The 13,192-nt window shown below is 39.7% G+C and overlaps 1 protein-coding gene across 1 annotated transcript in view; it reads left to right on the forward strand.

Annotated features, from left to right (window-relative positions):
• Positions 1 to 13,192, forward strand: part of CDK19 (cyclin dependent kinase 19) — a 103,586-nt gene that overhangs the window by 4,019 nt on the left and 86,375 nt on the right. Inside the window, exon 2 of the mRNA XM_015858727.2 lies at positions 11,359 to 11,434. Coding sequence (XP_015714213.1) covers positions 11,359 to 11,434 — 76 coding nt within the window. The remainder of the gene's footprint in view (positions 1 to 11,358; positions 11,435 to 13,192) is intronic.

The following is a 13,192-nucleotide window of genomic DNA, read 5'->3' on the forward strand; positions in this document are numbered from 1 at the left end:
TTAATATTATGAATCATATCTGTTCAAAGCAGATGTGAAAGATCTTGATCAGGAGAGGAATGCTGTGGGAAGCAGCCGCACACAACAAACCAGGCGTTCCTGTGGTGTGGCTCAGGCATCTGGGATTTCTGCAGGCAGAGCCGTGTTGCTCAGAGATTGCATCTGGTCACACGTATGACCAACATCACTTTGGTAATGGAAAACCTGCAGCTTAGAACAGGCAGAAGCAGTCTGTGTAATCTTCTAAATCAGCATTGGAGTAACAGTAATTTGTGTGAGCTTTTCCTGTATTGTTATTCTTCAGAACTTAAATACTGAACTAATAGAGCATGAGCGTGTCAGGAAGTGAAACTCACACTAGAGTTGACTAAATGCTACAAACAAGCAGTGCTGGGGTTGCAGTCACAGGGCAATGAGTGCCTGGATGCTGCAGCTGCCCTTGCTGTTGAGTGACAGCTCCTTGATGTGGTGAGGAATATACAGTCTTGAATGTGTACCTACAACGTTGTATACCAATGCAAGTATGTGCTTGTAAGGTATTTGAGAGTCTGTGATAAGTTATTATTCAGACTTCATATTCACTATTTGACATTGTCTGGAACTGAGGTGTTGGTGCCTCACTATATGATCTCTGCACAGCCAGGTAAACCTAAACATGGAGTTATGTGCAAATCCTGAGAACGTTTCCTAGCAGTGAGTGTTGTTAATGTGTGTGAGAAGAAGCAGGAGAATTAAGAGGAACCCGTCTGACTAGTTGTCTGCAGTGCTTTCTCATGAAAAACCCTGAGCTAGGAAGAGCTCATTAGTATTTCATAATTGTGCTGAGAGCTGATAGCGCAGCTACACCGTGGCTCTGCTTCCTGCCCAAAAGGACCGTGTGAGTGGTGATGAGTAATTCTCAGTGCTTCCCACAGGCTCTCACATATGGTCTCTCCTGTAGTGATTTTGTCCTTTCTCTTGTTGCTCTCTGAGCGCAGAGATGAGCCGTGCGGCCTGGGCCTGTCAGAATGCAGGCAGCAATCTGCTGGTGTTTCATTTTGTGCTGGGGTGAGGGCAGGAGGCTTTGGGGCAGTGGCAGGAGATTGAGTTAAAAATGAGATGAGTGTGGGTGATGAGAAGCAGGAGAGGTTATGTTTGAGAAACACATGAAAGCTATTGCTAAGATAGCAGAGGAATACTCACGCAGAAGATAGTCCATAATAACCTATGAAGGAAAACTTCTCAAGATTTAGTGGCTTTATTTTTTTTTTTTAAAGAAAAAAGAGACAAAGAGGATAAGAAGCTTCCTGTTATAGAATGAGGAGTTAAGAGTTTCCTAATAACTCTGCAAGAAAAGGAAACTAGAGTAGAAAGAGAAATGGGTTCCTTTCTGCCCCCCAACTGGTAAGAAGGTACAGTGCAAAGTAGGAGAGGAGCTGGGTTAGAAGCTGAATGTTTCTCTTCTGAACTGGACAGAAATCTAACATGTCAGTGTATTTCTGGGTCATCCAGTGTAATCCCTTGTATTGTGATAGAAGTGTTTCTTTATAATGTTACTTTAAGGCGTATCACATTATGCATGTTTTTAAAAAAGAAAACGAACTGAGAAATCACCGTGATTTAGAATGCTGCAGGCTTGGTTACCTCTGTGACCACTATTTCTGTGGACTAGTTAAGCAAATTTCACTTAGTGACATGATCAGCAGCTTCATTAAATTTTCCTGTCTTCTGAAAATACCCCTGGAAAGGATTTTTTTTTTTCAGTGGCCTTAATCGAACAGGTAACTTTTACAGATGCCATCTGACCTGTCTTTGTCCATCTGACGAGTCTTTGTCCATTTTTTTTCTTAAGCTGATGAATTCTACACTGCACAGTAGGACTGTAATTACATACACTTGCTGCTGCTTTAAGCATAGTTGAGGAGTTAATGCAGACTGTGTATATAATGTAAGAAAGGATCTTTGGAAGTGATTTTCACCTCTTATGTTTGGCTTCCAAAGATGTGTTGTTTTTTGAGCTTGTTTGCTGGTGTTGAAGAACTGACACAGGCTGAACTTTTCCAGTTTCTTTTGCAAAGTATGAGAACTTAAAAAGATTAATTCCTTTCAGTACCAGCATGTTTGCCTGAAGGAGCACTGAAGCTTGTCTAGGGCTGCTGCATTTGGATGAAATTGTCTAGCTCAGTGTGTGTCACTTAGGAAATGAGGAACAATTTCTGTGTAGCAAAGCCAAACCTTTACTGTTTTGACTTGACTTATGAGTGAATGTATCTAAATAATTTAGCTTTAGAAAACACCTCCCTGCTCTGGGGACTTTGTTTATATGGCTCATTTGACTGTCAGCTAGATGACTGACAGGTAGAAATGCTAACTGGGATGACAGTAGAAATGATGACTCTTGCGAGTTCAGTTATCTCAGTAGATTTGGGAAGGAATAATACAGAAACATTTCAGAACCAAATTGGTTGTTATTAACACAATCCTGTGGTAGTCTGTAAATCAGTGGATACTTCTGTATCTGAATTTCTCATTCATGGTTTTAGTCTTTTCTGTGAGAGCACATGTCTTTGCTTAAGCTTCACGCTTTGAGATACGACATGAAATATGAGTGTATCTGATAAGACTGGCTGAAAGGAATGCTGTGAAAGTTAAGTGAATTTTGCAATTTTAGTGGGTGTTTTTTTTGCAACTGAAAAAACAATTGGCTTTACTTACTGTGAGAAAGACTGAAGGAGCAGGGATTGCTGGAACAGTTGACGTTATGAAGAACATTATGTTTGCTTCTGTGTTTTTTGGGATTAGCAGTTTTTAGTAAATTTTTGGTTGAGGCTTCTGCGTAACTTCTCGTTTCACCCTCAGTTGTCATCTGTTTTCCACAAGATTTATGATTTTGGACAGCTTTAGGGTCGTTCATTGTGTAGATGAAACCACACAAGAAGTCAGGCATTCCAATAGGCAGAGCCTCAGCTACAGCTGCCTCTGTGTGCTGGTTTGCAAACTTCTGGGTAAGGACTCTGATGCAAATATGAATTGTGGATAGCCTTAATATGCTCTTAAACATAGGTTCTCAGAAACTGGACCTTATGTGCAATAAGGTTATTTTGTTGATTACCATTCCCCACAAGTAGAAGATGCAACTGATTTCTTTTTTTATGGTCAAGGGACAATAAACATAATAGGCAATTGATTGGGAGGCAGAAGCTAAATCTTCTGGGAAGGAAACGACATCCAGAGGTGAAGTAGGACACTGCTGTTACTGTGAGGCAATATATCTGGTCTCCTCATGCTTTAATTGCAGAAAAGGTAAATCTGTGTTGCCAGAAAAGGTTTCCTGCCCGTTGTGTCCCTCCTTTCCCTGCCTGAACTGGAGTGCCTGCAGCATCCAAGCAGGTAACATGGGACTGACTGCTCTGACTGCGAGTGCCCTTGATCAACTCTCCCATGGCTTTTGCAATGTCATGGAGACTTGTGCTTGAAGAGATCTGATGGCATAAAGGCTGCTCATGCATGAAATGCCAGCAGTGTGAGATGAGCTGTTTGACTCCCAGGTAGATCCTTTTAGGAGAGGGGCTTCTTAACGTGTGGTTCATGAGTTCTGCAAATATAAAGGTGTTTAAAGAAGGCTATCACCAGCATTAAAATTTCCATGAATTCCTGTGGATTGATGGTAAGATTTTAGTGTCTTGCTCAGTGAGAAGTGCTGTACTTGTGGTTTAGTTCAGTGCAATTACTGTAGCAGTGGGTTTCAGTCTGTCTTTTGAATGCTTCTGTTCCTGAAACAGAGTTCCTATATGAGCTGTTACCATGTTCCCAAGGACACTGTAGACTTCAAAGTCAGCTTTGTGTTTGTTCCTTTTATTAAAACCAGAGGATAACCAGTTGTTTCTTTGCCCAGTTCTGTCATGCTTCAAATGAGAAACAGAAGTAGACAAATTACCAAATTTAATTTGACCTTCAGTTCATGTCAGCCAAAAGACCATTGCAAGTGAAATGCCATTTATTCTACCTTGAGCATGAATTCAGAGGTGAGGAGAAAATGTTGGTGTAAAGTTTTGTCCAGCCTTTGCTTGCAACCTACTGAAAGAGCAAGAGAAGCCTGTTCTCACTGTGTGATGCATGGACTTCAAGCTCCAAGGAAATCAAGCCTGATGTGAGCTCCCTGGGAACAGATGGGGATTACTGGCCAAAGATTGTCTTAATTGTTGGGAAGTAGCGAGGCACTCTTAGCAGCTGGCATACATCTGTAGGGGTATGGAGTCTTGATCCTCTGACATTGAAATAAGGGGAAAAAAATAGCGATGCTCCATTAGTATGGAATCGTGCTTCTTTCTGCTGATTTGGACTGTAGCTTTTGAATATATTTTGCATTATTAACAAGGTCTTGATTGTTAACATCGTTACTAAGATTTTCTGTAGTTTTGGTAAAGATGGTTGAAGATTTCACATGTTCTTTGGTGAGTTGGAAAGTCTGAAGAACAGAAGTTCTGCAGTGCATCAGGCTGAGGTTCTTGCAAAATAACTACAGGCTTCTCAGTGTCTGGTGTTTTAAGAGTGTTTTCCTGTCTGTAGAAGTTGTAGTATTTAGCTAGATTTGCACTGAAGAAAGAAACCTGGTGTGCTGGGCTGTGTATTTACAGTATGTTTTTACACTATGGATTTAGGACTTTTAAAATTACTGAAAAACAGATGGCTAATATAATCGAAGGTTGCGGTTAGTCACAAACATTCTTCTTGTAAGTGATTTTATGAAACAAAAGGCAGACTCGCTTTTGGCAAAGTTTAAAGGCCCGTAGATCTGTGGCCTTGGCACATAATTCACTGATAAGTAAAAGCTTGTTTCTTCTTTCTTTCTGAAGGTCTTTTTTTTTTCTCTCCTTGCTGCTTCTCAGATGCAGCAGCCCTTCCAGAAGGGAGGTATTTCCTAAAGCTGTTCATTATCTGTAATCAAGCCTGTCTAGAAAGAAATAAGATCAGGTACAGCTCCATCCCCTTCTTTAATACAGCAAACACTGGCAGAAATTACCTAGAGCAGCAGAATAATTTTACAGCTTTCAAAGATTAACGTGAACACTTCAGCTTTTAAATTTATAAACAGGCTGTCAGGTCTGCTTATGCCAATCTGCAATAAAATGAACCTACTCGTTGGAAATTCACAGTTCTCACTTGCTTAAGATATTTTGGAGGCAGCCTATTTTTAGCAGTTACACCAGCCCTGTGCATCTTCTGCAATGGCTACGGTGTGGTGGGGCACAACTGAAGTTGTGCTTTCTTTCCTCTTAAGATGTTCTGTTATTAAAACATAAAGTTTAAGTTATGACTGATGTGATTTCCAGTTTTCTGTTGTTACAGAGATCTTAAACATCTGTCACTGGCTGTGACTGCGAAATAATCTCTGTTTGCAGTTAGTCAGTTTCTGTGCTTTTAGTTTTATGACTTAGGAACTGCAGGAAAGACGAAAAGAATTTGGTTAGGTCAGATCCAGTGATTTCGGAATAGTTTCAGTTGTCGTGTTGCTGTTAACAAATCTACTCCCTGCTCTGTTTGATCCAATTATAGTGGGGAAAATGATTTTATTATTATTATTATTAATGACATGAAGTGTGATTAGTGCTCACATTGCTGTTTTGTCCTTTATTGATCAACTGTTGCCTCATTCCATGCATCTGCCATAGGTGGTGTGACAATAGTGTATTTTTTCATACATATTTAGCATCTTTGAGATTCTGTGGAAGGACACAATAATATGAGGAAGTGATGTTTAAAGGCCATTGTCCTAGCAGTGCTTTAGGTTCCCTCCTCTTCTTTAACATACACACCTCCTCTGAGTTCATGGACTAGTTTCGAAAGGAGTAAGAAGCAGAAGAGCAGCCACATCAAGTGTTTTTTAAAGGTATACCTGGAGATATTCCACGGATAATGGAATGAAAGTAGGGTATAGGTCAGCTTCTAATAGGATAGTGTGATAACACCCGGTGTCTATTCATAGCCTGATGCCAGTGGTACTTTTAACACGATCCCTTTTACATGGCTGGGATGTGTCAGATTTTCCAGCAGGCTAAGCTTAGTGTAATTGTTCTCCTGTGTGTTTCTTGCAACGTATGTAATGAAAGGCAGACTTTTTTTAAAGGCTGACTGTTGTGAGCAGTTGTTCTATGTTCTAACATCATGTGCAACTCAAACTTTTACAGCATTTGTATTGGACTTGATTTTAGAATGCTGATTTCAACGGACAAAATTATAAAGTTCTTCTATATCTTGTGGTGGAAGGCTTTCTAATTAAAAACAACAACAACAAAAACAACACAAATTGATTAAACAAATCACACGTTAGGAGTACTGAGTTACCCTTCCTTTGGGCATGCAGTTATGGGAGTACCTGATGTTGACAAGTGTATATAAAAAACAGTGAAGCTATGCCAGTGTTAAGGAGCTTGGTATTGCTAGGTTTTGAGAAGGGTGATCTCTAAAATTATGTTGCTTTCCCTGCCTCTTCTGGTATGTTCATAGATTATGGAAGGGCTTCATGTTTGCACTCCAGGCCTTGGAAGTTGCAGAGTGAAGTGCTGCCTTCTGGTGTGACTGCATGCATATGCAGAGGTTGCTGACATCATCTGGGATGTCTGGAGGGAGACCTAACAGACTTCAGTGATCATCATCAGGCTGTGGTGCTGATAAACTGTGTAGCATTCAGGCCCCTTGTTGAAAATTGATGTTATGAAGACGTGGTGAGTCAGAAGATCCAGAGATGCAGTGCACTGTGTGGCACGTGTTCTGTTCTGAAGGGTGTTTTCCTTATGTTTGAATCAAGTTTGGAGATTCTGTTTTCACTCTAATTGTTTTTATATTGCATGGTAAAAACTGTTTTGTGGTGTAGGTTTGTTGCCTCCTCCCTCTGCTGCTCCCAGTTTTATGTAGGTATGTGGCTGCAGAAGATATGCAAACTTTGTTTCTCACTTCTCAAGTTTGAGACTTCTGATCTGGTATTGCAGCAGTTGCACACAAAAGGTTTGTTCAGGTCTGCTAGTGAAAACCAAGAGGCTCCATTTGATCAGTGTAGTTCTAAAGCATCATGCTAGAAATATGGAGTTTTGTTTAAAAAATACTCATGAATATAACCTGATATAAGGTACCATCTTTATTCTAGAGGTAGAAATTGTTTCTTTAATTCTAGAGGGCAGAAGAGTGTAATTGTAACAGGCTTTGGCCTCTACTTCAGTTAACTCTGTGTATCATTTTACACTTCACTCATGCCTGCTGTTAATATACATTTTTCTAAAACACTTCATCCTATTTTGTCTGTCACCTTTGAACACATGTTTGTAATTGCTGCTGTATTTTCATTATAGGAGCCTGGGAAAATGTATGCACTATGTCTTGTGGGTTTTCTTTTTGTTTGTTTTTTTGTTTGTCTCTCGCTTCTGTGTGATTTCTGGCATTACAGTGCTTCATGAAAGACTGCTAAACTTGCTGGAACATTCTGAAGTATGAAGCTTCCTACAGCTTCTATTCAAGATAGAAACTTGTTCGTCACCACGCTCAGAATGGTACCATGTGGTGTCAGAGAGTATATCCTGTAGGTGATGAAGCATGCTATCTTCCCAGGCAGTGCGGGTAATGCCAGGAGAGGAATGAGTGTGGTAGCTGAGTCTGCAAGCTGGGTGTCAGGACTGAAATAACACTGGGCTTGTCTAGTCACAGCCTGCTAGGGAGGCTGGCTTACAGAATCATAGAATCACCAAGGTTGGAAAAGACCTAAAAGATCATCCAGTCCAACCATTCACCTATTACCAATAACTCCCACTAAACCATGTCCCTCAACACACCATCCAAATGTTCCTTGAACACCCCCAGGGTCAGTGACTCCACCACTTCCCTGGGCAGTGCATTCCAATGCCTGACCACCCTTTCTGAGAAGTAATGTTTCCTAATGTGCAGCCTGAATCTCCCCTGCTGCAGCTTGAAGCCATTCCCTCTGGTCCTATCACTAATGACACAAGAGAAGAGGCTGACCCCCAGCTCACTACAACCTCTCCCTTCAGAAAGCAATAAGGTCTCCCCTGAGCCTCCTCTTTTCCAGGCTGAACATTCTCAGCTCCTTCAGCCTCCCCTCATAAGGCTGTGCCACAGACCCCTCACCAGCTTTGTTGCCCACCTTTGAACACATTCCAGGGCCTCGATGTCTTTCTTGCAGTGAGGAGCCCAGAAATGAACATAGTACTTGAGATGCGGCCTCACCAGTGCTTTCCACCCTGTCCCATGAATTAGAGCACATGAGGGGATGTGTGTGTCTACTGCGTTGTTTTCTGTGCCCTACACATGTGTGTTGCTCCACTTGCAGCACAGTGAAGCCTTCTACCATGCTCCCAGGGATGGATCAGCAGGCAGGTCAACTGCATAGCAAACCCACGGGCATTACTGAGAATGTGTACCACAGTGACAGTGTGTGCTGATTATTTATTTATTTGTCTCACAGTGTTTTTTAGACTGATGGGTACTTCCACTGCATGGGAAACACTGAAGTGTAAGAACTCTTCCTTTCTGGAAGGATTAGGACACCTTTTCCAGTTAATTCTAGACCTTTCAACTTTTACTGCTACTAATACCTTCTTAAGAGGCTGTGGCCACATGCACTCTAGCTGTGAGCAGCTTGTGCCTGTTAGCCAGAGCCAATTGTGATCTGTATAGTGGCTTTGTTCCTGCAACACTTAGTGATCTAAATACCATGGAGGGTTTTTCAGTTAATTTCTAGGTGCACTTCAGTGTCACAGCTTTACCTTTGCTTGGTGGAGGGGAAAAAGTTTGTAACTGAGGTTGATCCCTGGCTGACTGCTGAACTTTATGCTGTGTGGCAACAATTAAACAGTGTGATCAGAGTGTAACTGTAGTGCTCTGCTCTAAGGACACTGAGCTGGGTAGTTTTCCCAGGCTTTGTCCTACAAAGTCATGATTATTCTGTGAATGTTGCTTATGGAAGTGAATTATTTTCTTTTTTTTTTTTTTTTTTTTTAATCAATGTCAAGATGCTGTATAATTATTTTTTTTTAATTATTATTTACAGTGCCCTGCACTTATTTACAAAAATCATTGTTTGTATGTAGTATAATGTTAATATCTGTATTAACTGATGTAGTAGTCACAACTGCAGTTTCAGTGTGACTATAGACTCCCAAACCAGTTCTTTTATGTGGGTAATGAATAATGAATTTGGTATGTATGTTAAATTAAATGTGAATTCAAGAGGGTCCATTGCTAAAAGTTTAAGGATCTGATCTAATATGGATAAAACAATAGCTTGAATCATGTGCAATGTTCAGGTCCTTATTTATGTTGTTTTTTTTCTGTATGATCTTGATCAAGCTGTTTCTAGTCTTCCATTGCCTTTGTATGTAGAAGTTTCTCATCTGATGGGACTATTCTGAGCTATAATTGCAGTAGATAAGGCAGTGTGATGCCCTTGAAATGTTTTAATTACTCTAAATCATCTGTACTGTACGCTTCTAAAGTGAACTGAGTGATGTTGTTTTTTTCAAAGCCTATGGAATAGGAAAACTGAAAGTGTTACCAGAGGATGAAATAATCATAAATTCATCTCCTGCATTGAATACTGTAAAAGGAAACAAAGTCAACTGAGTAAAATGTTGTGGGGACAGGACAGTGTTCTCCCTTTGCACTGTACAAGCTAAAATGTAAGGAATGTTATCTTTATTGGCCAGTGAAGAAAGCATGAGCTGAAGGACAAGGTTACGGCCTGATACCACTATGGATTATCATAACAAGAGGTTCTGGATTGTTGGCTGTAGGCCTCGAGGAGCCTTGCACTCAGCAACCTGGAGTACAGTCAGGAAGTTTTGAGGGCTAACTCCCATCATTAAGTTTTTCTTTTCTTTTTCTTTTGTTAAAAAGTTGTTTCTTCTTAAAATAGCACAGATTGAAGTGCTTCTGGAACAAGCAACAACATTTGTTTAAATTTTTACCCCCTAGGCTGAGAGCTTTTTTGGGTTTTTCTGGGTAGTAAAATGAAATGATGTGGGACTGGAAAGAAGGGAAACTTGCTGTAGGGAATTTGGGAGATTGTGAGTTACTGAATTGTCCAGAAATTGTAAGTGGTGAGCCAATGTTAAGTTCATAAGCACCATAGGTAATGGTGCTTATCAACACCCACTTACTACAGCTGAATCCTACCAAACCTTTCCATGAGCGTTAAGGAGATAACACTGTATCATGAGAGCTGCTCTGAAAGCAGTGACTCCTATTTCATTGTGTTGGCCCATGATGTCAGAGGTGGATGTTGGTGGTATGGCAGTAGAGGTTGAACCTTCCTGCCAGTATTCCATTATGTGTTGTTGCTGTGTGACAGATGGCAGCAGAGGGACGGTCTGACATGGAAGTGTATATGAAGAAGAGGTGTATTATTGTTTTCCTCTAAGTGGAACAAATTGCTTCCACTGACATTTGTTAACACTTGTTGAACCTTGATGGAGTCCAAACAGTGGATGTGAGGTGCTGGGTGCTGAGTTTTGGCAGTGGTGACAGTGACAGTGGATCACCTCTGCTGGTATAGACTGCTACTAGCTCAGCATGCAGGCTTTTGTTCATCGCTGTCAGGAATGCATAACTAAAGGTGGTGACTGTGTTGAAAAGTAGTGTTTTGTAGCTGAGAATTTGCTCTATTATATAGTGTTACTGTGCTCTTTGTTGTAGTTTCCGTGGAAATAAATGGGAGGCATTACTTTCAGAGTGACCTAGATACTACTCATTTGCTTGTTCTGTTTCCTTTCCTGCAACCTGTCACAAACTGGCTATTTCATGTTCTTCAACTTTGCACTTCAGAGCGCAGTTTCATGTAATGTGTAGGGGTATGTGGTAGCAGGCACTCAGCAGGAATCCTGTACTTGGGTCTGGCAAACAGACTTGCCTGGTGAAATCCACATTTCACTTTTGACATGCTATTATGTTTTAATTTAAAATTTGATCGACAGTGCCTCATAAAATCAAGTAGGATTCTTGTAGTTTCTAGAAACTTTCAGGGGAGTGTTCCAGGTGCGGTATGTGACTGTTGCTTCTATGTGATAGCCACTATCTGATAATTGTAGGAAAGGTCTCCAAAACTGTCTGTAGATCTATTTGCAGTTATTGTTATCATTCAGAGAGAGATGGAGATGGGTTAGCAATGTTTATTTATAAAGGAGGTTTTGTTTGTAATATTAGAAGTCTGTATTTAAGGGAAGCCTTTAAGCCTTGAATATCTAATTGTAATTTGTGCATTAAAAAAACAGACTTTTAGCTCCTTGATCTAGACCGAATCAAAATAAATCATTGTACTAATTGATATAACATAAATCAGAGCTAAAAAGATTTTCTCTCTTTTGTTTTGTACAGAAAAGATGAAAAGGAATATGCACTGAAGCAAATTGAAGGTACAGGGATATCCATGTCGGCCTGTAGAGAGATTGCAGTAAGTGCAAAACTCTTTTTCCTGACATTCTTATTCAATAGATATTTTATTTTTCTCTACAGTAAAATTATGTAAATGTTTTCCTTGAAGTATGCAAGCATGAAAGTTAATCAAACATGAACTTCTCATAAAATGTAAATAACACATTTTTTTCTGGTGTGCGGAAAGAGACATTCTGGCTAGGTTAATGGTAATGGCCTTCTCTGGTATTTTGTCTTGCATGTTTTTGTGTTGAGAAGGAAATAAATGTGACCCTTTTAATCAAGGTTTGTTTCAAAACTGGGTGGTTTTTAAAAAGACTTGTAAGAAAATGGTTTCAAAAGATTACAACTGTCATTACAAGTCAGCTTGCTAACAATGTATTTTATTTCAGGCTAATGGTTTGGTACCTGATAACAGCTTGTTTTCCTCATTCCTTATTTGCTTTGCTAAGTACAGAGAAATTTCATGGCAAAATAAAAACAGCTTTACTTGTAGCTTTATTGTGTGTATCTTAAAAGGAAAAAAACCAACAGGCACGGTAGTGGTCATATGTACATGTATTTATATAAGCTCCTTGTAAGTTGGTGAGAATTAGGTGTTTTTCTGTGAGGATCAAAGATATTTAAAGAGCAAGTTCTGACTGAAAATATGCAATACTGTAGAAGTGCTGGATAATGAGTGAAATTTTGCAATGCAGGAATTTCCTGCATTGCAAAATAAGTGCATTTGCTTGATTAAATGCTTATCTTCTTCGAATTCTGTCAGTATGCTGAGGGCTTTTCTTTTATTTGTAATGTGGATTTGTATAAGCTAGTAGTGTTGCACAGATACACAGTATTCAGGTGTTCATTGCATTGTGAAGCGTTAGAAATTTGTGGTACTTATGAACTGAGCAGTTTGCATTTAGCACAGTGCATGCAGTAATTGTGTGTCAAGTGCCATAGCTGAAAAAAATACTGTCCTTTTGATGAACTTGTCACTGTAAAGTCAAGGTCACTTAGGGATTTGAGAGTGGCTCCATTGCTGTTGATTGCTTTACATAAAATCTACCCAGTGATGGCCTTTTTGCTGGTATTCCTGCTTAAGTATGCTTTGACATCAGTGAAGTATTTTTCAGTTGTCTCCATAGTAGTATGACTTAAAATAGACAAAATACAAGAATCAGTGTATGGAGTACAGTCCAAATGAGACTTTTGTCATGGTAGCATTGTGGTGTGGAGCTGGTTCTGTCATACTTAGACACAACATTGTGAGGAAACAGTGCCGAATTACTTTGTCCTCTGACCATATATCAGCATTTCATTAATTATTTGTTTTTAAATGGTTTGAGTTGCATAAATTGCTTAGATCCTCTCAATAGTTACTCTTCTAGTTCTTCCTTGGATGTTTTTTTTACTCTTCTCCAGACTTCATAGTAAAATTCTACAACTGGAGATAAGTAGCGGATCACTGCTTGCCTCATTGAAATTTCAGGGTTGTCAAACATTAGAAATACGTAAAAGGTAAAGGTGAAATAGTTGGAAAAGAAGCGGTTATTTTTCTAGCAAACAGGGAGGATCAAAGGTATTTTCTACAAAGAGGAGGATTATAACTAATGCATTAATAGTTAATCCTGTATTTAAAAGTGTAGTGTTTACTGATTAAGAAAGGAATAGTAGCCTGAAAAAAAGGTGGTTTTAAAATGTCGTGGGTAGTTCTTTTGACAAAAAAACAAAAAAAGCAACCAAACAAAAAAGACCAAACCCAAAAGACACACACGCATGCACACACACACAC

This window comes from Coturnix japonica, chromosome 3 (assembly GCF_001577835.2).
Source record: "Coturnix japonica isolate 7356 chromosome 3, Coturnix japonica 2.1, whole genome shotgun sequence".
In the NCBI taxonomy this organism is placed as follows: domain Eukaryota; kingdom Metazoa; phylum Chordata; class Aves; order Galliformes; family Phasianidae; genus Coturnix; species Coturnix japonica.